General features: G+C 38.1%; 2 protein-coding genes across 2 annotated transcripts; one reads left to right on the top strand and one right to left on the bottom strand.

Moving 5' to 3' along the window:
- The first annotated feature begins 1,968 nt into the window (after window positions 1-1,968).
- LOC117292832 (signal recognition particle subunit SRP68-like) lies at window positions 1,969-17,487 on the top strand. The gene is made up of 13 exons (XM_033774997.1): window positions 1,969-2,080; window positions 2,762-2,828; window positions 4,757-4,870; window positions 5,104-5,299; window positions 6,347-6,429; window positions 8,922-9,105; window positions 9,922-10,011; window positions 11,361-11,510; window positions 11,854-12,096; window positions 12,513-12,607; window positions 14,040-14,169; window positions 14,650-14,728; window positions 16,496-17,487. Exons 1-13 carry the CDS (start codon window positions 1,993-1,995, stop codon window positions 16,786-16,788), a joined length of 1,812 nt encoding a protein of 603 aa, XP_033630888.1. The 5' UTR covers window positions 1,969-1,992; the 3' UTR covers window positions 16,789-17,487.
- Window positions 17,488-20,528: 3,041 nt separating this feature from the next.
- Window positions 20,529-25,992, bottom strand: LOC117292930 (galactokinase-like). The gene is made up of 7 exons (XM_033775104.1): window positions 25,742-25,992; window positions 24,760-24,949; window positions 23,819-24,077; window positions 22,959-23,140; window positions 22,337-22,487; window positions 21,332-21,494; window positions 20,529-20,869 (listed from the first exon to the last, which is right to left on the bottom strand). Exons 1-7 carry the CDS (start codon window positions 25,916-25,918, stop codon window positions 20,798-20,800), a joined length of 1,194 nt encoding a protein of 397 aa, XP_033630995.1. The 5' UTR covers window positions 25,919-25,992; the 3' UTR covers window positions 20,529-20,797.
- Window positions 25,993-26,169: the final 177 nt, after the last annotated feature.

Consider the following 26,169-nt stretch of genomic DNA (forward strand, 5'->3'; position numbering starts at 1 on the left):
ATTTTTTAGCTATAACCTTTTTAGCCTTGGAGAAAGACTCTGCTAAGGTTGAAACATCAGGCCATTAACTATCTTTTTAAATTGATACCGTAGGTGCTTTTGGTTGATAAGTTGTTTGCAACAGCTAGTTCTATTTTCTCAGGATTTATTTTAGCAGAGTATAAGTTTTGTTTTTGTAGATTAAATGCGCAGTCACATTTATGGGTTCACGTTTTATTCAAAGATACAATTAGGAACAACAGATTAAATTTTTTGTAGATCTTGTATTTGACAATCTCCAAGGTATTTGTTAAAGGGAAGGTACACGTTTGGTAATTATTTAAAACAAGTATTAACTTAAAAACTGACTTGGTAACGATCATTGGAGAGCTGTTGATAGTATAAAACATTGTGGGAAACGACTCCCTCTGAAGTAACGTAGTTTTGAGAAAGAGGTAATTTCTCACTAAAATAATAAAAGACTTCTACCCTAGCTAGAAGTCTTTTATTCCTATCTGAAAGCACACAAATTCGTCAACCAGGGTTTTTTTTTTCTGTCATAATTTTCTCGCAACTTCGATGACCAATTGAGCCCAAATGTTCACAGGCTTGTTATTTTGTGCTTATGTTGAGATGCACCGAGTGAGAACACTGGTCTTTGACAAGTACCAAACGTGTACAGTGCATTTAAGCCTGGTTTATACTTCCTGCGAATGCGATACAAATAGTGACGTCCCAGCCTTGTTTTCGCTGCGAATTTTTCCCCAGAAATTGAGCGCATTTCAACTGATGCGAATTATTCGTTGGGAATTTGATATGTAAAAATTTGTATCGCATTTGCAGGAAGTATGAACCAGGCTTTAGTCTTTACTGAGTGTAACTAACTGTGTTTGATAATTGATTTATAAATATGTTGAAATAAGTGTGCTAATCAGTGGTGATGAAGTGCTATTCTCGAGCTATAACACCATGGGTAGACAGTACACCTCACAGATCCATACCTCGATTTGTTCAGATTTTAGAATTATAAAAATTGGGCATAGTAAAATGTCAGAATTTTAGACTTCAAATATAAATCGCGATTTAATCGAATATCGCGATACTTTTTAGCCGATATATCGTGGGATAATAAAAGAAATATCGCCCAAGCTTATTCTCGACATGAACACCATAAAACTGGTTCCTAAGATTGTGGCTGAGCATTTTGAATCATGACATATCTGATTATAAATTTGTTTATCTGTGTAAATGTTTGATTCCGTCCATAAATTTTATAATGATGTAAATAAAATTCTATATTTTCCTTTGAAAAAGTTATTTGAACCTGTTGCTGAAAATTCCAAGTGGTCCTTATTTGCACATATTGTTTTCACATGTGATTATGATTAACATCATTTCCTTCATTCGCCGTACAACATTTAATTTATTTAATAGCCTTTTTTTTCCAGCAGTTATAAAGGGCCTTAGTTCAAATCCGGCTACAAATAGATTTTTCTTTGTTCAATCCCAAAAAATCATTTAAACATTCACCAGTCAGTTTCCCTTTGGGCTTTATTTGTGTCTGTAATAAAGTGTTTGTGATGTTCAAAGTGCGACATTAAAATTTCATTTACAGTCATTTTTTTATGCTAAAGACAATGAAATCAACAGAAAGTGACCTCAGAAAACTTATTTCCACAAACCACAAAGTTTGTTAGGAATAGGAGTTGTGTGTAAAAGCGGTCTTGATTTCACTTCTTTCAATGTTAAGTTACCTAATGGTCTTATTTATAGAGCTTACAAATAGTGCTTATACATTTTCTGCTAAGCCAAAAAATAAGCAGGAGACCAGTCACAAATTTGTTTGACATTGATCACTGCATTATAATATTTTGTTGATGGTTCCCTGGCTGAGATCAAATTTTGTTGAGGATCAAGCTCTATTTATTGGGCCCTGTGCTCGCCTGCCAGACCGTAAAAAGTGTGTAGCGCCCTCTGTCGTCGCTCGATGGTCATCCACGTGTAGCACTCAAAATGGAGTCCGGAGAGCAAATATCCGGCCAAGAGCCAGAAGAAACGAAGCCAGAACCGACAGAAAGCAACGATTCCTACACCTTAGAAGGTATCCTTTTGAACGACCGTATATAAAACTTTACCACTGTGTTTAAAATTGTCAATTTGTGCCATGAATTTTTGTTTTATTTACGAAAGTGTTGGTCCTTGTGCTGAGCTATTTTGTGCCATTTTGCAATCATGTGTTTCCATATGGCAAGAATGAATTGCAAGAATAGAGAGGCGGAGAGACAACACATTCAAAATCGGCTGGTGATATTAAAATATTTTGGCAATTCAGCAAAGGATGGCTGCTATTGAATTTAATCATTTTATATAATTTGGAATATAAATTCCCCATATTAAATACATTAAAAATATTAATTAATTTAAACAAATTAAATTTTCCAAAGTTCTTATTTTTTTTGGTGATTTTTATTTGTATTTTAATTTTATGTAAAAATAAAATACCATCTTTATGTAAAATGTGATGAAGTAAATTGTAACATAGGGGTCCTCTTACCTTAGCTGAGTTCTCCTTCTCCTAGGTAGAACTATCGTTCCGCTGGCGAACGAACCTCATTATTTTGTGTTTGTATGTTTTTTGTTTTGGGTCTATAGCTTTACTACGCTGTCTGAGCTAGTCGTAATGTAAATGACCATTATTACTATAATAGTATTGTGGATATGTTTTTTATTTTTTATTTGGTATTTTGTTAATTTGACATTTCCTTGACTCCACTGTGTGCAGTTCTACAGCTCATCAAGGAGTCCCAACAACAACATGGATTAAGACACGGAGATTATCAGCGATATAGGTATTCAATTCAATTCAATTCAACTCAATTCAATAATACGGTATTCCATACTCTTGTTGAAAAAAAGAATAATTGTGAGAAATAAACAGTAGGGCCTACATAGAAATGTAACAAAATCTAAAGCGCATTAAATAGGTAGGATTAGGAGTTCAAAGCATTCTGACCAGATGGTTGAAGGACAGAAACAATTATCAACCAAACCACTCCTGCACCATCAAAATCCAAGTTTCTGCATGGTTTTGTTTGATTCTGATGAATTACTGTTTTATCATGATAAATTTAATCTGGATTCCTAGAAACTACCAGGGGCCTTGTCCACAACATTGGAGCCTTGAGACGTAGCCCAAACATGGGTTTGGAAAAAGCCCCTGATAGTGGTTCAGAGTGTTAAACAGAATCCATAGTTTCATACAGGAATACAAATAATTCATGTCTAACAATTTTGTATATATTTTTGTACCAGTGTTGTGTCTAGCAAACACGACTAGACTGTTGTCTTGTATAGTGTTTGGACACTGCACGATGGGCTAGAGACAAGAAACAAAATCGCACACTTAAACTAATCCAATGGGAGACTTTCGGACGCTAGATGGCAGCAGACCTACCAGGTAAATTGCCATTGTTTACGTATTTCTGAGCCTGCGCACATTACCGAGAACAATGGATTTTACCTGGTAAGTCTGCTGCCACCAAGCGTCCCAAAAGTCTCCTATTGCTTGACTACAATCAAAACAGACAGAAGCAGTTGGGCAAATGTCAACTCTGGTCTTTGTAGAACATACTGCCTGCTTTTGTCTGGTTGCGAGTTTATGAAATTTTGCCCTATGTGTTACTGAACCCCGTTTCTAACTCACTTGGTGGTTTGGCGTCAACTGGGCATACATTAATACCATGTTGTTTTGGCCGGTCAGTTAATGCTGTATTGACTTGGTGAAAGAACATAGGGACATTCATTTCTTAATTTTCAGAGTTGATGCACTGTCCTCCTTCTGTCTGACTGGTCAATATCACCCAATGTGGTTTTGAATGATATCCACCCTGCCAGCATGCAATATGGTATCATGTGGTGAATGCATAGATTTTGACAGTACATAGCCAACCTTCCTACTGTCTGACCATTCAATACCACCCACAGTGTTTTGGAATGGTTGCCAGTCTGCAATATGAAATCATGTGGTGAACACACACAAAGTCGACCATAATGCCTGACCATTAACAATGATCAACTGTGGTTTTAAATGATAATATACAAATAATGAATGTTTATGAGTGCAATGGTGCGAATATGTTCATGAATTGAATGGAACAACTTTCAAAACAAACAAAGCTTAGGCCTACAATTTTTAATTGAGAAATTACACCCGTTTCTTTTGGGTCGGCCTGTTGGATTGAACAGTGAAAATGTGCGTTCTGTACAGCTATTTTGAGACATGCAGACGCCGAATGTATTTGCCTTGCAGTGATGTTTTTTGCTCAGCGTGCAATAGTACTTTTCGGATGGAACGAAAAATGCACGGTGAGTGACTCAGCGTGCAATAGTACTTTTATTTGCTATCACGTGACGGACAATCCTCCAATCAAATAGTAAGGATCTGCTTGGGTGTTATATAATAATATGCAATATACCATTATGCAAAGATGTTATCAAGTGATGAATGCATACACAGACAGTCAACCTGAACCCTCCTACTGTCTGATCATTCAATATCATCCTGACTGTGGTTTTGAAAGATAGCTGGCAATATGGAATCGTGTGGTGAGTTCAGCTGCACAATACAGTTAATTGTAACCATACACAGCCTGTGCAGTTGAAAGGTTTTGAAATGTTGATCAACTTATTTAAAAATGTCATCAAAAGTAGAAGGATTAAAATTCATATTTTGTTCATGTTTTGAAGTTATATTTTTACAATTTTCTTTTGTCTGTAGGAGTTACTGTTCAAGGAGGCTTCGTAGAATACGAAAGTCTCTCAAGTTTGTGTACGGCAACAGAAATAAATATGTTTCCAGAAAAATCAAAGAAGAAACCATCACAGATGTTCGGTGAGTATATTTCTCAACAAACATCCTTAATGTTCTATTTGTATTTAAATGTTATATGCGCTGAGTGGAATTTGGCATGCATGCTGGTTTTTATGAACCAATCCAATACAATCACATCAATTATCAGTGCAGATGTGTGTCCATTCTTAAAGGTTTGTTTATCTGACCTTGAGTGATATATCCAATTCAATCGCATATCAATGATCAGTATCGATTTGCTCCTCTCTTCGTAGGTTTTTGTATCTACCATTGATGTGCGCTGAGCGATGCTGGGCGTTCATGATGCAGCTCAAACAAGAATCCAACACTGAGCTGAGGAAACGTTTTCATCTCATGTCTCGACTCATCAAGGCTGTGCGATACGCTGAGGAGTTGGAAACGCTGTCACAGAGCGAGAAATGTGACGCCCGCTCCAAACTCGAAGCTCAGGTATAACAGTGGGTTACCATCAGGTCCGAATTTTATAAAGCTGCTTGCGCAGAAATTATTGCTTAACAATTATTTTCTGCTAAGCAGAAATGAGCAGGATACCACTTGTTGATAGTACATATAAGACATGGTAGTTTGGCTGGTAACCTTATTCTGGTAAGCATGATTTTGGTGTGGTTGAGTCTAAATGAAATGGGGTAAACAATATTTTTGAAAGTTTACATAATAAAAAACTAAAAATTGCTAGACTACATTTAAAACATGCACAGTTTATTTTTTGCCCTATGTGTTACTGAACCCCGTTTCTAACTCACTTGGTGGTTTGGCGTCAACTGGGCATACATTAATACCATGTTGTTTTGGCCGGTCAGTTAATGCTGTATTGAATTGGTGAAAGAATGTGGGAACATACTCTGTATTTAATGCTGTATTGACTTGGTGAAAGAACATGGGAACATACTCTGTATTTAGTGTTATTGCATTGTCCTAGTACTGTCTGATGTGACGCTTATCTTACTTGCTGAGTTGCTGTAGTTTTTGAGAAATGAGTATTAAAACAAGTCTCAAAGAAAAAAGATGAAAATTTTAAGCCCCAAAAACCCACATATTTTTGTGAAATTGTTTTACGAGGGTGACCCATCCAGCACATCTGATCATTTGGGGACCCTCACATATTATAAAAAATACATCCAAGATAAACTACATAAAGTAACAAGACTTGGCAGACGGCCTGTAAAAGGGAAATAAATTACTAAAAATGTACCTTGCCAGCCTGCGACATGATACATTTGGTGAGTGCATTACAACCCTTCTACTGTCTGACCATTCAATATCATCCACTGTGGTTTTGAATGATACATGCACTACGCCAGCTGGCAATATGATATCATGTTATCATGCTGTAATTTGTGCATAATCTGCACGCAATTTGAATGTATCAGCAAGCAGTTTGTGTTTATCGGCGTGATACGCTAGCTTGTTTATAAGGAGAACCCTGGTCATATCCCTCTATAAGAGATTGGTTTTTTTTTTGCGTTTGATTGATAGGCCTACTGCTCATGGATGAAAGGAACATTGTTCTTTGAAAGGGAGCAATGGGAAGACTGCATCAAGATGTTTAGCACTGCACAGTAAGTTCATCATCATTACTTCTCTTTTTCTCACCAGCATTTAAATGTGTCCTTAAAGGATTTGGGTACTTTTTGTAACACAAAACACAATGTCCACAGATTTACATTAAACTTAAACTGTTTGAAGATAATGATAGTAGAAAGCGTAACTTAAAATATTAGTTGCTGAGGTGCTGTAGTTTTTGAGAAACGAGTAAAATAATGTCATAAAAATTAATTTTTTACATGTTAAAATAATTTTCGTCTCATGATCACTGAGACAAAAAATATTTTCATGACATTGTTTTACTCATTTCTCAAAAACTACAGCACCTCAGCATATAATATATTAAAGGAAGCTCTCTGCCATAATTATTTTCAAACTGTGTAAGTTTAGTGTAAATCTGTGGGCATTGTGTTTTTTGTCCTACAAAAAGTACCCCACACCCTATAATGCATATATATACATTTTATCAAAAATAGCACAAAGTTTAAGAAGTAAATCAGACCTAGAATTAGACTGGGGCCGTTGAGGTCATGGCCTCTGTTCTTTGTTGCCCCTGGTCTTGATCTTTGTGCCCCTTCAAACGTTTCCCGAAGACTTTAAGATGTTCAAGTTCCCTTTTCAAAATGAAATTGGCCGTGCCCTCTCAAAAATGAAAATCCAGGCCTGGTACATCATCATCAACTTTTACTATGTTAATAAGCCCTGTTAACACGTAACTCAAAAACAGCATGAATCATGTCATTGACAACTTTATGCAAATTTGAGACTTCTAAAGTGTTTCACCGACTGGTGCAAATCTCTGTAGAAATGAAGGCCTGATTTATTCTGGTTGTAAATATTTTAATATTTTGCCCTATGTGTTACTGAACCCTGTTTCTATCTCACTTGGTGGTTTGGCGTCAACTGGGCATACATTAATACCATGTTGTTTTGGCCTGTCAGTTAATGCTGTACTGATTTGGTGAAAGAACATGGGAACATTGTAAATTAAACTATACATTTTTAAATAATAAACCACAAGGGAAACTGACCTGGTAACTTGTGTGAATGATGTGGGGTTGAGCGTAAGGAAACGTTTACTAAAGCAGGATTTGAACCAACGACCTCTGGGATGCCAGTCAGAAGCCATTTAACTGCTTCTGACTGTCAAAGATATTGACAAAAAGAGAGACCACAAACATGGCTAGGTATCTCTGTTGTAAAAGAGCCGGCACATTAATCCGGATGCAGTAGATTCAAATCCTGCTCTGGTCAATTTGTCTTTGTTCAACCCCAAATCAACTATAATTTGTGTTATGTGTAAGATATGTGTTGGGGTCCGAAGACTGATGTAGTGTGGGGGTCCAAAGCGGCTGCTAAATACTGGTTATGAAGTTTTAAAGACACACAGGTTATGTTTTCTCTCCGCCAATGTAGTTGACCCTTTATTGAATTGTTGAGTGACCTAACCTGCACAATTGATATCTGATGAAGATTGTGCAGGCGGGTGATAAAATACACAAAGATACATTAATTAAACTCCTGCTTTAGTACGACAATACTTAGGACCTCTCAATATCAATTCATCTCTTAAAATCTCAATAGACACTAGACTCAGTTAACTGGGATATATTAATGGCACAGCAGTACTGGGCAATGGGGATATGAGACACAAACATACATCGTTGAACGCCCAACTTCACTTACACCATTTTCACACAGAAATAAACACCCATTCCCCCAATATTTAACAGAGCCATTGCCATACATACATCCGTCCATACATAGCAACGTTAACATTAACTTCTACATGTACCTGACTGCGCGTGTATGTACCGCAACACAGCATAGCTTATAACGCTAACCAACGCACATGTATATCCTAAAGCGTCACCTCCAAATCTGTGACCCACACAAGTTTTCTAACTGTAAAATTACTCTTTTTAGTCAATGAAATTCCCAAAATCTACAACAGAATATGAATCTATGGATATTTGCGGATATAATGAAAATAAGCATGAGTCAATAACATTGCATTATAATGATTAAATAAAAGGTTTAAAACTACGGATAAAGTTTGGCATCCTCACCTGATGAAGATTGTGCAGGCGGTGAGGAGCGTGGGGGGGGTCTCTAAACTTCAAAGGGCGCCACCCCGCATCCTCAGCGGAGAGAGAATAACTTTATACTATAACAATTAAACAATTGCTCCAATAATAAAGGAACAACTCCTCACAACCTTCCCCGCCTAGTAGTCATCGTCCCTTGATGACCAGGAGCATGGTCTAAGAATACCTTTATACTATAACAATTAAACAATGCTGCAATAATAACGGAACAACTACTCAAGAATAACTTTATACTATAACAATTAAACAATGCTGCAATAATAACGGAACAACTACTCAAGAATAACTTTATACTATAACAATTAAACAATGCTCCAATAATAAAGGAACAACTCCTCACATATGTTTCAATGAAAAAGATAAAATGTTAATTTTCCAATCTTGCCTTTCTCTCAAAGGAATATTTACGAGAAGTTGGCAAGCGCCCTCAACGAGGACGAGCGTATTCTGTATCTACAGCGTGTGGAGGAGATCACTCCAAGTATTCGTTACTGTGCGTATAACATCGGTGACCAGAGTGCTATCAAAGACTTAGTAGAGATGAGGCTTAAGACTGGCAGTCAGATGTCTTCCAATATAGATGTAAGTTTGCTTAAACCAAATCTTATAAAGCACATTTGTACAATAACTGAATCAATGACACTAATGTTTGTTTTTGTTTTCATTTGTGTTTTATTTGTGACACTTGTGTATAGACTGTGTTGAATAACCCCTTTGTTGCTATGAAAGTCGCCATCTTGTAGGTAAAAACGTATGCGCGTCCAAACGCGTACATCAAAGAAACACGCAGCACGCAATGTTCCCGGTTTGATTTTTGAACGGTGACGTCATATTCAATACGGTCTATTGGTTTATTATTATTATTATTTGACTTGTGTATTGGATCGGTAAACGCTATTCCGAGGTTCAGTGAATCTCTGAAATTGGTATCTGTAAAATGAAGACAATAGTAGTAATAACAATATTAACCAGTTTTTATATAGAGCTTTTCAAACCCGAGGGTTTCTCAAAGCGCTTCCAACACTATTACCCCTGGTCATAGGGCCTTTTATCATTCCTTAAACAATCTCCCTGGGGAGTATACAGCCTGTGCGACAATTAGATGCGCTACTCGGCGAAACCAATCACAAGAACCATCTTTGCTCTCATAACCTATTTATCCCTTGGTGGAGATAAGCAATTATAGTTAAGTGTCTTGCTCAGGGACGCAAGTGTCATGACCGGGATTTGAACCCACACTCTGCTGAACAGAAGCACCAGAGCTTGAGTTCGGTGCTCTTATCCACTCAGCCACGACACCCCATGGAACTTCATCAAATGGAACTACGGGAGAAACTGAACACGAATATCTTTGTAGGACTACCTTTTATGTTCTTTTTTTGTTTTGTCGTTTTTCAGAACCTTCTAGCGCAGACGAGAGAGAAGCAGGCAGCTACTCTGAGTGAAGTCACCTGGAGAGGAAGACTAGTGGCAGTCAAGAATGAGCAGGTAAGACAGCCACACAGCAGTGGAGTTTTATTATTTGTTAATAAATTGTTTCACACTTAAGAGGCCTGATACTTCACGAAGGCTACAAAGGCGCTTGCCACCATTCCCCCCAGTCATTGCCTTGGTGCCTTTGAAAATCTCCAGTAGAAATTTACAATTTCCTCATAGGGTGCCTTTTACCAAGGAGATAATGCCTTGATGCCCTTGCCCTTTCTAAAAACGAAGCATACAGACCTGCTAGATATTGACCCATTTCACCTGACGTCATCAGCAGAAAAATCTTGAATGCGCCATACTGGTGGGCAATTTCACTGTGCGTTTTCATATATAACTCTATGCTGCGCGTTATGCAGTAAAGTGTGCATTTTAGGTGACGCGGCGTTAATACACGTAAACCTAACTGCCCACCAACATGGTGAGCGTGGCATTGGTCGCCGCGTGTGATGTGCGTGCAAGGGGTCAATATATCTATTTGCTTCAATGTACATATTTTCTTTCACTGATAGCCCCTTATTGAAGGTGTTATATGGGATCGGTAGAGCTAACAAAATAGTCACAGTCACTGTTCTTCATTTTGTGTAATCAACCATAAGTATGAAATAACAAACAAGTGAAAAATTGGGCTTAGTGAGTCTGTTGTGTAAAGGTGATTTTTAACTTGACATTTTGTTTTTGAAAGTGACAGCTGCTCATGTATTCAGTGTCAGTCAGTACCCTGTTCAATAAATTTAACGCTCTGCAAAATTGTATGACTAGAAAATTCCAGGTGAGCTTTTTTGCAAATGCCTATGATTTTCAAATCAAAAGGACTGATTTGATATTTGTACAGGTTTGCTCATATTTTGGATTTGAATCAGTGGAAACAGTTGAATGGTGCTGGTAGTCATAAGTTCTGTTTAAAGGCAGTGGACACTATTGGTAATTACTCAAAATAATTATTAGCATAAAACCTTACTTGGTAATGAGTAATGGGGAGAGGTTGATAGTATAAAACATTGTGAGAAACAGCTCCCTCTGAAGTGACGTAGTTTTCAAAAAAGAAGTAATTTTCCACAAGTTTGATTTCAAGACCTCAGAGTTAGAACTTGAGGTCTCGAAATCAAGCATCTGAAAGTGCACAACTTTGTGTGACAAGGGTGATTTTTTCTTTCATAGTTATCTCGCAACTTTGACGACCAATTGAGCTGAAATTTTCACAGGTTGGTTATTTTATGCATATGTTGAGATACACCAAGTGAGAAGACTGGTCTTTGACAATTACCAATAGTGTCCAGTGTCTTTAACCGTTTAGGAAGAAAATCAATGTAGGTACCCAACCCTTATTGCCTTGCAATCTTTTTTCTGTGAAGGTGCGGACGTTTCTTGTGAGCTGTGAAGAGAACGAGAAGCAATTAAAGACTTCTAAGGATTCAGAGAGTAAGATGTTGATCTATGAGAGTCTACTTATGGAATGTAAAGATGCTCTGCAGATTCTACGAGACGAGGTCAAATCAGATCCTGTAAGTAAACCAAGTTTGATGCTTTCCATGAAGAACTCACAGCATGACAAGATGTTTTTTTTATTGTAGTTATAAACCTGTAAACAGTGACCAATTTCATAAAGCCTGTAAAATTGACATTGTTTCAACTAGTGTCCCACTTATTTTGTGCTTAGCAAAGAAATTTGCCGTACTTTTTTGCAACAGCTTGATGAAATTTTGCCCTCTAATGCTTTCAAACATGAAAAAGTTGGTATTCTGATTGCCCACTTATTTTGTGCTTAGCAAAGAAATTTGCTGTACTTTTTGCTAACAGCCTTATGAAATAAGGCCCTCTAATGCTCCTGATTGCGTTCCTTGGCAGACTGTTAAGCAACGAGCCCAGAAGTCTGACGGCCCCATCCCTAGCTCCCAGTACCTCTATACATACCTCATGTACATCCGCCTCACCAAGACGATAGAACGTAACATCCTGATCGCAGAGACTCTCAAGGAGAACCTGCCCGAGACGGGATTGACCGTCCCCGCGACGACGCCCGGGGGCACCAACAACAAGAAGACCAACAAGCCACAGGATCTCATCAGAATTTACGACAGTATTATTCAGGTGGGTTGAGCTGACCACAGCGGAGAAATTATCTGTCATTTGTTGTACAAAGCTCTTAAAATAATATAAGACTGTATAGGTTCAAGCGAGGTCGCTGTCGTCTAAGCTGTTATGCCCTTCTGCCAAGCACACTTTGTGCAGAATCTACTAAGCAACAAAGTTGATCCTTTTGAAACTCTTTGCTCTTTGTTTCCGATGCAGAATCTAAATTTCCGTCAGCCACAGTTTGTCTCGAGAAACTATAAAAAAAATTCCAATTTGATTTCCGTGAAGTACAATTTGTGCACATTGCTTCTGTCTCATTGAGAACTCATCGTGTAGTTATCGATGTAATTTTCAATCAACAAACCACGAGGGAAACTGACTGGGCAGATTTTCAATTAACTTGGGGCTAATTTAAATTTATTTATTTGCAGAATCATTCAGAGATCTCTCAGCTTGCTGGGCTTGAAGACGATGACAGCCTGCAACAGGAACTCACCGCCAAGACATTCAAGTATAAAGCTTTGAGGTAAGCACATTCCTATAACCTATGCCTCTCTGGGCCCAATTTCTTACAGCTGCTTAAGCACAAAAAGGTAGCTAAGCACAACAAAATTATGCTCACCAGAAACAGGTTATCAGCCAAACTACCATTCCAGATGCATACTTTTTGACTGGTATTCTGCTCAATTTTGCTTAGCAGAAAATTGTTAAGCACTATTTTCTGCTAAAGCAGCTCTGTGGAATTGGTCCCTGTTCGTTAGTGGGATTCCACCCTAAGCCATGTCCACTTGACACAAACTGGCTCCACTGGTCTACAGAAGCCCACATGGAAGTTGCATTGAGCTGTTTTTTTCTTTTATGATTTATACAAGAACATTTGGACTTGGCTTTTACTTATGTTCCTTCAAAGACTTTAATAATAATAATAATAGTGGCTTCTTATATATCGCTCAGGTCCGTCACGCAGTGACGCTCGTGGCGCTTCAACATTATTACCCCTGGTCACTGGGCCTGAAATCATTCCTAAACCATCTCAGCTCCCTGGGGAGTATACAGCCTGTGTCGCCAAATATGTAGCGCAATCAAGGCTCACAGGTACCCATTTACCCGTGGGTGGACTGAAGCAATTACAGTGAAGTGTCTTGCTCAGGGACACAAGTGTCACGACCGGGATTCGAACCCACACTCTGCTGAACAGAATCACCAGAGCTTGAATTCGGTGCTCTTATCCGCTCGGCCACGACACCCCACATTTTTAGGTCTTCTCAGAATGAAAAGTTGCTTTCATATCAGAATGTTTAAATGGGTGATTTCTGGTAAATTTAGTCAAAAATGTGTACCAGCTTTGTAGCAAAAACCTTGGGCGTGCAACAGATGACACATGCAGGTCTTGAGTGTCGTTGTTGATTTGAAGGGGCACAGCAATTTCCCTCTGGTAAGGGGCACTTCTAGGAGGAAAATGTTAAAATTTGTATTGAAACTTTGCAAAGGGCACCACCGCAAAAGCACAGGGCATCAAGGCAAAAGCACAGGGCACCACAGCAAAAGCAGAGGGCACCACGGCAATCGCTGAGGCCTGGGCCCAATTTCATAGCGCTGCTTAACGGTAAGCAAATTTGCATGCTTACTGTAGCAGAAAAATTTGCCTAAGCCTTAGCGTATTTCACAGGTTAGCAGAAAAGATGGGCAGCCATATTGCGTGTTTACCGTGGATTTGCATTGTGACGTCATTTATTTCCGTGCGGTAAGCACCGGAAGGTTAGCATGCCTTTTCGTGTGCTTACGGTTAGCAGCACTATGAAATTGAAATCACACAGTGAGCACAAAATCGGCTGCTAAGCAGCGCTATGAAACTGGGCCCTGCACATAAGACACACATTGACTTTAATGACTCAATGATTTAAGGAACACTTGAACTTGGAGCTAAACTCGTTACTTGTTATTCTTGTTTGATGTAGGTGTTTTTATTTGGCTCAATCCTATACTACGACGAAGAAGTGGAGAGAAGCGTCCGCTCTTTATGAGAGAGTTCTTCAACACATTGATAGCACAACAAAGGAGTTTAGAAAAGTCAAAGGCAAATCAAAGGTAAACATTTGTGTTTCCGGTTTTCTTTTCCTTTTCTCCAGTCGGGAAGATTTAGTCTCATTTTGATTCTGGTCTTGTAAAAACAATTCTAGAAATCTTTTTGAAATTTCCACATTAATGTGTCAAATCTCATCCAGTTGTTCAATAAATTGTATGTTTGTGGGAAATACTGACATTCATCTTTAAGAATTGGTTTAGGTTCTGGGCCCAATTTCATAGCGCTTCTAAGCAAACAAATTTGCTTAGCATGAAATTTCTCCATTGATAAAAACAGGATTACCAACCAATTTTCCACGTGATTTTTAGGATAAACAAACAAACAGCTGAATACCAGTAACAAGCAATATGAAACAACGGGATGATTTTGTTGGCAATCCTGTTTTTATCAAGGATGAAATTTCATGCTAAGTAAATTTTTGTGCTTTGCAGCTCTATGAAATTTGGCCCTGATTTCTTGAAATGTTTTTTCTCCCTTTCCAGGCTGAGTTGTCGGAGATGAAGGAACTTACAAAGACAGTTAATGGACTCAAACACTCCGCCCATGCATTATCTATTCTAGGTGGGTATCTTTATAACTACTTTTTGTTCAAAGTTATTTACCAATTATGTGACATACTTGTCAATAGATTTATAAGCTATTTTTTGTATATTCTTTAAAGGTAGTGGACACTATTGGTAATTACTCAAAATAACTATCATCATAAAACCTTTCTTGATTACGAATATTGGGGAGAGGTTGATGGAATAAAACATTGTGAGAAACAGCTCCCTCTGAAGTGACGTAGTTTTCAAGATTGAAGTATTTTTCTACGAATTTGATTTTGAGACCTCAAGTTTCGAATTTGAGGTCTTGAAATCAAGCATCAGAAAGCACACAACTATGTGTGACAAGGGTGTTTTTTCTTTCATTATTATCTCGCCACTATGATTTCCACAGGTTTGTTATTTTATGCATATGGTGAGATACACAAACTGTGAAGACTAGTCTTTGACAATTACCAATAGTGTCCACTGTCTTTAAAGTAAATATATTCTTTAAAGTAAATATATTAATTGATTCTGTTTATAAATGTATATGAGACATTGTCATGGTGTTACCGCAACCCTCTCTTGGTTATACTTCCACTATTCAAAGTTTCATATCCTACTGATTTTGTTGTTACTTTTTATTAACCCTAATCCTGGAAATCCATTGATTTACGGGTTTTTTTCTCTTTATTTTCTGTACAGTTTTTATATTTTGTCATACAATCTATTCGTCCATCTACATGTACCATGGACTTTTTTGTTTGCTCCGTTTGTTTTTTTGTCTGTCCAATTGGTAGCTCTGTGTTTGTGTATAAGTATTGTACTTCAAAGGCCAGTCGCTACAAGCCTTGGTTCACTCTTGACCTTGCCTCAATGTTGTATTATGTCCATTTATTATAACCCGCTCTCTATTCTATAGTAAACTAAATTAATGTAGAAACAAATTATAACTTTGACAGTTGAACTGAATTGAACGGTATCTAGAATGTGCAAAGATATGGGCAAGTGTGAGGAATGAATGGATTTGAATGGTTTCAAATGGTCAATTAGAAGGAGGGTTAATTTCTTTTATAAACGCCTGTGTTTCATTCCTTGCATGGTTCTGCCCTTAAAGGATTTGGGTACTTTTTGTAACACAAAGCACAATGTCCACAGATTTACATTAAACTTGCACCGTTTGAAGATAATGTTAGTAGAAAGCGTACCTTAAAATATTAGTTGCTGAGGTGCTGTAGTTTTTGAGAAATGAGTAAAACAATGTAATGAAAATACGTTTTTACTTGCTAAAATAAATTTTTTCGTCTCATGATAATTGAGACAAAAATTATTTTCATGACATTGTTTTACTAATTTCTCACAAACTAAAGCACTCCAGCAAGTAATATTTTCATGGAAGCTTTCTACTATCATTATCTTCAAACTGTAAGTTTAGTGTAAATCTGTAGACATTACGTGTTTTGTCCTACAAAAGTACATAGACCCTTTAACTACAATAGGACCCTAATTGTCGAGTATGTTCTTCTTTATAAGTCATCCACTAGCACAAAGTTCTTGGGGGGATAGATCCGATTCTTAAGCTGGACCATACCTTTGGAATCAGCTCCCACTAGGAATACATAGCATATCCTGCCCTTATTGATTTCAAACTTGCCCTCAAAACCCATCTCTTCCAGAACGGTAGTTTGGCTTCAGATATTGTTTTTTTAGTGATAGTTGTTCATATGCTGAGCGTCATAACTTGACTGACACCGGCGCGTTATAAATGTTCTTTTTATTATTATTATCTTTCCATTGGCAGATTCAGAGGACATGACCTCTGGAATGGCCCAGCTAGAGGTCACCTCAGACAAGAGAGCAGTCAGCGAACGTCTGAACAAATACCAAGACGGACTCGACGTGGCCTCCAGCAAACCCAACCTAGTACCCTTCCCACCAGACTTCCAACCCATCCCCTGCAAGCCGTTGTTCTTTGACATCGCGCTGAATCAAGTGGAGTTGCCATCGCTAGACGACAAACTTGAGCAGAAGGCGGCAGCAGCAGGAGGCATCACTGGGTTTATAAAGGGGTGGTGGGGCGGCGGCAAGAAGTAGAAAGGAGGCGGAGCTTAAAGTCGTCATCCTGGAGTATGGTTTTATTCGACTTAGAAACCTTGGGTTTTTTTTGTGGCATGTCAATGAAATGACATGGAATGACTTCAAATGAATTTTCCTTTGAATATCTTTGATCAAAAGGACTGTTTCGATACGTTCCCCTTTTTACTTCAAATTAGTCTATAACAGTTTGTATCTTTATTGAAGACGACAAAAAAACTTGGGGGTCTTGTTTGGCAAATGCTTCAAAATATTGGCGAGTGCTGTTGTTGATGCAAACCAGCACTGCCACCGTAATGCGAAATAAAATTGGTATACAATTTAAATGCTACAGTACAAACCATACATGTATTTGTTTGTTAAAAACCTCTTTGATGGCCGTCTGTCAGTCAGACAATTTATTTCTTTTTCATGGAGGGTGTTTAGAGTAACTCAACACACAGTTATGTGTTCTATGAGTTATTGAGTTATCACAATCAACGAGTTGTTGGGTTAGCTCGAGTTATTGAGGTGTTCCCCTTGCTTTGTAAAGAAAAATACTCCAATTCAGATTTAGCTCATGATATCATCAATGAACAGGAGAAATCTGGACAGAGATTCATGACGATGTTTATATAGACGATGTGGCCTACATGTATGTTTACATTCAAACCGCCCTCTGTTGAAAAAACACTGTATACGTCATGTTTCGCCGGGCAAAAAGACGCGTAGTTATGGTAAGATTGCATACACTTTCTAGCTGGATGCCAAAACACAAAGGTTTTGCTCGGCGGTATGCACGAGGCATGTTATGGTTTTCGAGTGATGTCAGAGGTCACATCGTCTATGAACAAACAAAAAAACATATTTGCTCAGCAGAAACATGTTACCGGTCAAGACACAGTGTTATGTATATTGTTAGTGACTGGTACCCTGCTATTTTTGTGCTTAGGAAAACAAATTGGCTCAGCACCATTTCCTGCTTAACAGGTTTTAACATTGGGCCCTGGCTTTTAAGTTATATTTTTTTTTTTTGCAAAAGGGACTATATTAAATTAAGTCCTTTGTGGTTCAAGGGCAGATTATCACAAACTCCCTAAAGGGATTTTCAATCACTGTAAAAGAAACCGAAATCCATCACCATTCAGTAACCCAACACCCAAACTGTTGGACCCTGATTATGGTAGTATGCCTGATCCCATGTACAGCACGATCAATTTACTCTTGGGGTTAGTCCAACACCATTCAGTTACTCAACACCCGAACTATATAATATAGAAAGGTATGCAGTAATACCATGTAATGATAATCTCTCAATGAGTTGGGGTGATTCTGAAAAGAACCATTGGTTTCAACTCCACTGATCGTCTTCTTGAGAAAGCTGTTTGAATCTGTTTATGGTGGTGGTAGGTTTGCCTGATCCCATGTGAAGCATAATCAGTTTACTAGTGCAGTCCAACAGAAAAAAACAAAACATACAGTTGGATTTTGAAGTGGTTAAGGATTGAGACTGTGGAAGGTGGTTTTAGTTGTTAGATATTGAAATTTAGTTTAAACCTTTTGCTTATTTCTGAAGACCAAAAATACACGCCTCAGTATTATGGTCTTTGAATACTAGACTATAGTGGGATTGTGTGGTAACACCTTAAAGCCATTGGACCCTTTCGGTACAGAAAAAAAAAAGAGTTCACAGATTTACAAATAACTTACAGGGTTTACAGAAGGTAGTGGTGAAAGACTTCTCTTGAAATCTTATTACATGAAATGCTTTACTTTTTGAGAAAACAGTAAAACAACATCAATTCTCGATAGCGAGAATTACAGATTTATTTTAAACACATGTCATGACACGGTGAAACGCGCGGATACAAGGGTGGGTTTTCCCGTTATTTTCTCCCGACTCCGATGACCGATTGAGCCTAAATTTTCACAGGTTTGTTATTTGACATAGAAGTTGTGATACACGAAGTGTGGGCCTTGGACAATACTGTTTACCGAAAGGGTCCAATGGCTTTAACAGTAGAACGTTTTGAATTTGCGTTGTCTCCTAATAATGGGGATTGTGTTGTCTCCTAATAATAGGGATGGTTTATGAAATGAAAGAGACATTATTGAAGAATTCTGGTGTAAAGAGAATATAAAAATTAAGATAATAAAAATCTTTGATGGCACACACATCAAAAAGAATCCTGCTAAGGTGTGTTGTAAAGGTGACTTGTGTTGTGCTTCTACTCTCTGGAATTAATTAAGAATAATCTTTAGTTTCCTGTGACATTTCAGAAGCTATGCAAGTTGTAACTATTACTTTCAAATAATTCTAGAATATAATTTATTTGTCATAACAGTTGCGTCCGCTGTTGAACTGTCTGTCGTAGATGACATTTTAGGCCCAATTTTTAATCTCATAACAGCTTTGTTTTTAAATTGTATTTATTCTGAGTGAGCATCAAAAGCAGAAGAAAGTTTTAATGATTTTGATTGCTATCTGAAGCTGCCTTTCATTTAATTTTAGGGTTTTTTTTCCCCCTTTTCGGGTAAAATTTGTGATTCATGGCATTCTGTGAAAGAGGCATCTGAAAGTAATGTCAGCTAATTGTAGTATAAATTGAAATCAAAGAATTGAATTGTTTAAACAAATTCAAGAATATTCTTTATTTGAATGTTTTGATAAGGAAAATGTGACCAAGTTTGACAACAAATTCTTTGTAAAACTATTTTGATCAAATAGATGAGATATTGGATTCTCATATCATGTGGTCTGTTACCACCATTTTTGTGAAATACAAATTATACGGTACTCAAGTTTTTGTGAAAATATCGAAAATGGTTTATTAATATTCCTTTCTTCTTATGTCTTAATTATAATCGTAAGATTGTGTAAACTCAAATAAATCAAGTACAAAAGTCATCTTGTCTCCTTAGAGTATGATTTGCTGAGGTCGGAAATGTCTGAAAATTTAAGTATTTGTTTTTATAGTTTCAATTTTATATTTGTTAAATCACTGGGGTAACCACTGCTGATATTTATAGGGTTTGAGCTGCCTCTAGCAAGCTGGTGGTCTAGTGCAGAGTTGTGTTTTGAACGGAGAGAGTTGTGACTGTTATCAGTCCTGTATGCTTTTTTTGTTGAAAAGGCAAGGGCACTAATGCATTTTCTCCTTGATAAAAGGTACCCTATGAGGGAATTGTAAAGTTCTACTGTAGCATTTCAAGGGCACCAATGCAATGGCCAGGGGGCATGGTGGCAATGACCAGGGGCATGGAGGCAATCGCCTTTGTTGCCCCCGTGAAGTATCAGGCCTTGACTTAATAGAGGAACCAGTTTTTTTGGTCACAGGTTTGCTGGACGGCATTTTCATATGTAGCACTATTCAATCTACAGTGTAGTCTGGCACTCTGTAAGTGTACATGTATTTCTATTGACCCCAAATTACCTCTGATTGCAATTTGTCACAACTCTGGTCTAATGGTTAGACCCCCCCCCCCCCACCCGAGCAATACTCCTGTGGACTCTGGCAAAGCACTGAGTACACAGTGCTTATTAACACACATTGATGTATGGGTAACCTGGTAAAAACACTTATAATTTGAAACCATAGAATAGAACCCAGAGAATGATGTGACTTGTTATCAGTGCATAATATGTTTTGAGACAATCATGTACATTTGAATGGGCAAAGTGTCCAATTGGAGACTTTCTGGGACGATAGAGGGCAGCAGACTTACCGGGTAAATCCATTGTTCTCAGAATTATGCGCATGTTCAGAACTACGTAAACAATGGAAATTTACCCGGTATGTCTGCTGCCGCCTAGCGTTGGAAAGTCTCCTATTGGTTGATCTGTGCCTTTTTCAAAACCTCGGCTTAGGCTCTGGCTCCGACCTCCTCATCAATTTAAAATTAATTTTCAGTGTTGATCCTTTCCACTAACAATCAATTTGAAAAAATAGTTTTACAGTCTTTATAAACAATTAGTCTTCAATTTATGTTTAATGTTACAAAAAAAACCTGGAACGGAGAGATTACTTTATTAAACAGAAAGTATCTGAGCACCTTTAGATGGAGCGGTCACATAGAATGTTGGCTTACCCAAGTAGTTACCCTGAGGGGAAAAACAAAAACAAACGGGTGACAATTAGAGCTTTGTAGTTCTGGAAACGTTATCAGTCAAGAACTAGTTCAAGGGAGCGTATACCTTTGTGAATTACTCAAAAATTAGTTACCATACAAATTTACTTGGTAAGAACTGCTGCTACTGTATAATATTTTGAGAAATAATTCCCTTCAAAGGAATGCGGTTTTAGAGAGAGAGATTCAAAAGCATTTCAATCTGAGAAACATTGTTCCAATTGCGGATTTTTCGTCCACTTTTTTAAATATTTTTTTTACAGGTTCTTCATTTATCTAGAATTTAAATTCAAATGTTGCGAATTATTTGTTGCGAATTTGTGAAGTCAATATTTGTATCGCATTCGTCATGTTCGTAGGAAATATGAACCGTGCTTAAGCGTGCAAAAACCACACCACCCAAAATGGCCATTACATCAATAAAACTCCTACCTACCTTGATGTATTCCACTGCTCTCCCAACAGCGTCTTTCTTTAGCAGAGTGACCGTACATCCACCAAACCCACCACCAGTCATCCGTGATCCGTATACACCGTCTACTGCCATGGCTGCCTCCACTAGCTGGTCCAGCTCAGGACAGCTCACTTCGTAGTCATCACTAACGGAAGAAATAATGACTAAATATTAGATGGTCGCATAAATGGCAGGTTGCATAAATGGCCTAGCAGTAACAAGAGCACCAGGCTCAAGCTCTGGTGTTTCTGATCAGCAGAGTGTGGGTTTGACTCCTAGTCGTGACACCTGTGTCCTGATACTTGACCATGATGCATTGTCATTGGGACATAAACCTTTGTGGTGCCGTTTGTTGTGATTGCACATAAAAGAACCCAGTGCGCTTATTGAAAAGAGAAGGGGTTTGCCCTGGTGTTCCTGGTTTGATTGGCTGCATATTGCGCCACAGAACCTTGCAAACAATTACATGGTGCTATGTAAAAGGAAAGGTCTCATAATACAAACATATTCCCGCATACCTTGCATACTGAATACAAGAATTGTATGATCACAACATGCCTCATATATATAAACGAGGGATATACATTGACGTCACGCTTTAAAAAAGGACCCTCACTGAGGCAAAAGGAGGCAAATCATTGGATAACAGCTGCTCTTAGTGCGCAAAAATGTGTGTATGACCTCAGCATATACCAGCGTGACACGTTATGCAAGGGTTCTATACCATATAGTGCTTTCTAAGTCAGCAGTACACTTTTGTAAACATTATTCTGCTTTGGGGGTTAACCAATTACATGCAATTGTAGTTGGGGTAACTTTCCTCCTGTTTAACGTTGTATAGAACACATCTACATCTATGATAATTCTAGTCAAAGTCTGTTCAGCAACTGGATGAGGGGAGAAGATAACAAAGAAGTTTCATTTTTTCCACCATAGGAAAAGAAAAACCCAAATGAGCCGAACAAAGCAAAAGGAAAAACGGCTGACCGTAAAGAGTTGTGGCTTTCAACCATTAGACGACCGAAGGTGGCATAGTCTTCCTTCTGTAGAGCTTCTGCAGCCTCAGTGGTGCGGCTTATCTCACCAATGACATGCCTCGCTCTGCAGTAAACTTCTCTGTCCATGCTACTCTCACTGGCTGAAGAGACAAATTAAAATTGTAAAACAATTGAATATTATTGTTATCAATTTCATGGAAATCATTTCAGAGCAAGTGTCAACTATGAAAGAATTTTAATTGAACACAAAATTGGTTCTTGAGCTGCCCTTTAATTATATATTACTTTTACTCATGCAATTCAAAAACAACTATGATTCTAGACCCAAATTTTTGAAGATCAGCCCAAGGGAGTGAATCGAAACGATGTCTTTGGAATTATTTGTAGTTGGCATATTAGGATTGAAATGGCCTAACGTGCATTATAATTGGTTTTATCTTGATGATTTTTGTCAAAATAGTAATCAGAAAATTTAAAACATTGATGCAAATTTTAAAGCTTGCACATGGAGAGGTTCCTACAACTTTATCCGCAATCAGGGCTGCAATGTTATTCTTTAAACAAAATGTAGGATCATAAATGATGTATTTATAATCAAATTTGTTTCGCACCACATAAATCTTCCATCGTTGCATCTCGGAGGCTCTTCTTGCTCAAAGCAGCAGCCGCTTCTTGACATTGTCGTCGTCGCGTCGGGTATTCACTCCCAGTCAACTCGTGTCTGACATTGGAGTTGGTGACCAGCACGACGAGCTGAGGGTCTGCGAGGGGTACCAACTTAGCGTCCATGGATCTGGAAATTTATCAAGTTAGAATTGAATCTCAGAACATGTATTTTGAGGATTGTGACAGATTGAAGTGGCTTTGGTGTCTCGCATGTATTGGATCATTTTGGGAACCTGTTGGTTTCACGCACATTGCTATAATGCATGAGGGAAACAAGCTTGTGCACTTCAGGTCCCAATGTATGAATTTGTGCGAGTCTGGCATACTATAATGCTATGGTTGATACAGCTTTTAAAGATCAGCCATTTACTGGGGTCACATTCGTAAAGCCAGTATTTTGCTGTGATCTAGCTGTAGCCAAACAAACTAAATTCATACACAGTCTTTTTGTCATCTTATTGTGAAGAAACACTTAAAAAGCAAAAATTAAAGTTTGATATATGGAGTTAAGGCATCCAAATAATAATAATAATAATAATAATAATAATAACCCGTTTTTATATAGCGCTTTTCACACCCGGAGGGCGTCCCAAAGCACTTCACTGTGTTACCTCTGGTCACTGGGCCTTAATTCACTCCTTAAACCATCTCAGCTCCCTGGTGGGGAGTATGCAGCCATGTTTCACATTTTAGAAACTGAGATAGCTGAATGAAATGCACTGACACAATTATTTGTTTCCTAATATTCAAAAAAGAAAAAAAGCGTCAGGTATGACAGTATAATAATTTCAACATTGATCCTTACCGGCAGTCAATCAGCAAGGCATGCCCCTCCTTCCCCATCACCGAAATGAACTGGTCCATAATGCCGCACGGCATCTTGGCAAATTCATGCTCTGCCTTCTGACAGGTCAGCGCTTTGGCTCTGAGATCGGCCGTAGGTCCGTTAGGGTCGAGGGCCTCAAGGAAGGTATGAGTAGCAACCTCTAGAGAGGCGGAGCTTGATACGCCTCCCCCAAGGGGAACAGACGAGACGATAACTGCATCAAACGAGGACAGAGTACCTGGGGACAAATTGTGTGTTTTTTTACATTTTGTTTTTTATAATTCAAGTCAGAGTCCCTGGGGAAAAATTGTGTGATTTTATTACATTCTTTTTTAAATTCAAGTCATTCCCATCAGGGCAAACTGTGGTTTGTTCTGAATTTTTTTTTCAGTTTCCCTTGTTGTTTATTACATTACTTCTTGATATTTGAAATATAAACTTGTCCCCTTAAGATGATGCCTCTATACTGCTACTTCCTTGGTTGATAGCACTTACAGGTTGAAAGGCTTCTGACTGGCATCCCGAACAAAGAAATTGACAAAATAGGGAGACACCAACATAAGGGCTAAGGGCTTAATCCAAAAGTCACAGGTTCAAATCTCACTGTATTCAAACAGTTAACACAAACAAATTTTGCTTACCAGAATAAGGTATTCACCAGCCAAGATACCATTCCACACATAAATGATTATCCCAACTATTTTTTACTAAGCTGAAAATTGTTTACCAAACTTTTCTGTTTGAGCAACTCAATGAAACTGGGACTCCCCAAATTTTTGTTTTACTAGGCCTATTTCACAAACGCTTCTTAAGCACAAAATGTTGCCTTAACACAGAAGGTTTGCCAGTTAAAATACTGTGTGCGATCGGAACTGGTTAGAGCAGAATGCTTTGAGGGTGTTTCAGGCAGATCTTTGTACCTTTGTAAAACTGCACCACCCCCTTGACATAGTTGGCCCAGGCCGGCAGTCCGGGCTGGAGAGCTTTGTCTGCTGATGGAAGATGGAATTCAATACTTCTTGGTTCATCAGCGTTCTCGGCAGTCGTTGTGATTCGACATAGTCCAGTGTTTGTCTTAGTACCAACAATGACGGTTACCTGGGGCAAAGCCTGCAAGTAATTTGTAAATTTATAATGAAATGTGGAAATAACAGACTTTGCCAATCAAATCAGAAATTATTCCATCTATGTTTTATAATTTGAAAGAAATTAAAATCATTTTGAATGAGCTGCGTGAATCTTAGGCCAGATTGGACTCCTACATTGCATGACTTAGGTCCCACCAGGGCTATGTAAAACTGTAGACCCAGTAACTGGGGCGCTGTACTCCTTTTTTTTCGAAATTTTGACATTCTCGGTCGTACTAGCTAGTTCGACCAAGAATGTCAAAATTTCGGAAAAGGGAGTACAGCGCCCCAGTACCTGGGTCTAGTAGTAAAACTGTGCTTTTTTTTTCTTCATAAAATTAAAATCTATCAAAAAAATAAATAATTTATACAAGTTTTCCAGCGGGATTTCTAGCTAGCCTACAGCCGGTTTCAGCCTACCGCAATAATTTAATGTGTTTTTAAATAGATATAAGATAGCGCGATAAAATTTGCTTTTAATTTATACAGTTGAGTTAAAAAATAAATAAAAATAAAAAAACAATTAAAAGGATCGGTCTATCGCAAGAACCGCAACAATTTTATTTTAAATTATTTAGAAAGCGGTAAATTTGCTTGACTCAAACCTAGCAAATTGTTTTATTTGGGCCCAATCTTAACCCCGCCTTTTTATAATTCCCCCATCACAATCACTCAGTGTAGTGTAGGCCTAGATAGTACTAGAGTAGATCTGTGTACTTGATGATGATCAGCATGATTGTTCCATTGCCGGATGAATGAATTCAGAATAGCTTACCATCGGGAAAACAAATCCATCATTGTAATCGGTGTGCTCTCCAATCAGGTTCACTCTCCCCGGACCACAAGCTGCAAAGCTCGGCTTGCTTCCAAACTTCTCCAAGAAGACACTGCTTGCATCTTGCACCAACTCGGCGGTGCTTTTGATCTCTGATACGCCCACAACTTTTGCCATTGTTCAAAAACCACAGAGAGCAAAAATCCCACCTCAAATTACGTACGTGGGATCGTATTATGATTAATAAAAGCCCAAGTAAAGTTATTTTCCCCAATTAAGAATATTGGGACTACCCCCGTACGTATTGAAGCCGCTAACTATCTCCAAATGGGACTGTATTCCCAATTCGGACCTAGCTTGAGTGTGACACCTTGTTTTGCACATTTTTCCCAGTCTTGTTCCTAGTGTCATAAGCGCACAATACGAAT

This window comes from Asterias rubens, chromosome 7, assembly GCF_902459465.1.
Source record: "Asterias rubens chromosome 7, eAstRub1.3, whole genome shotgun sequence".
NCBI classification, from domain to species: Eukaryota; Metazoa; Echinodermata; class Asteroidea; order Forcipulatida; family Asteriidae; genus Asterias; species Asterias rubens.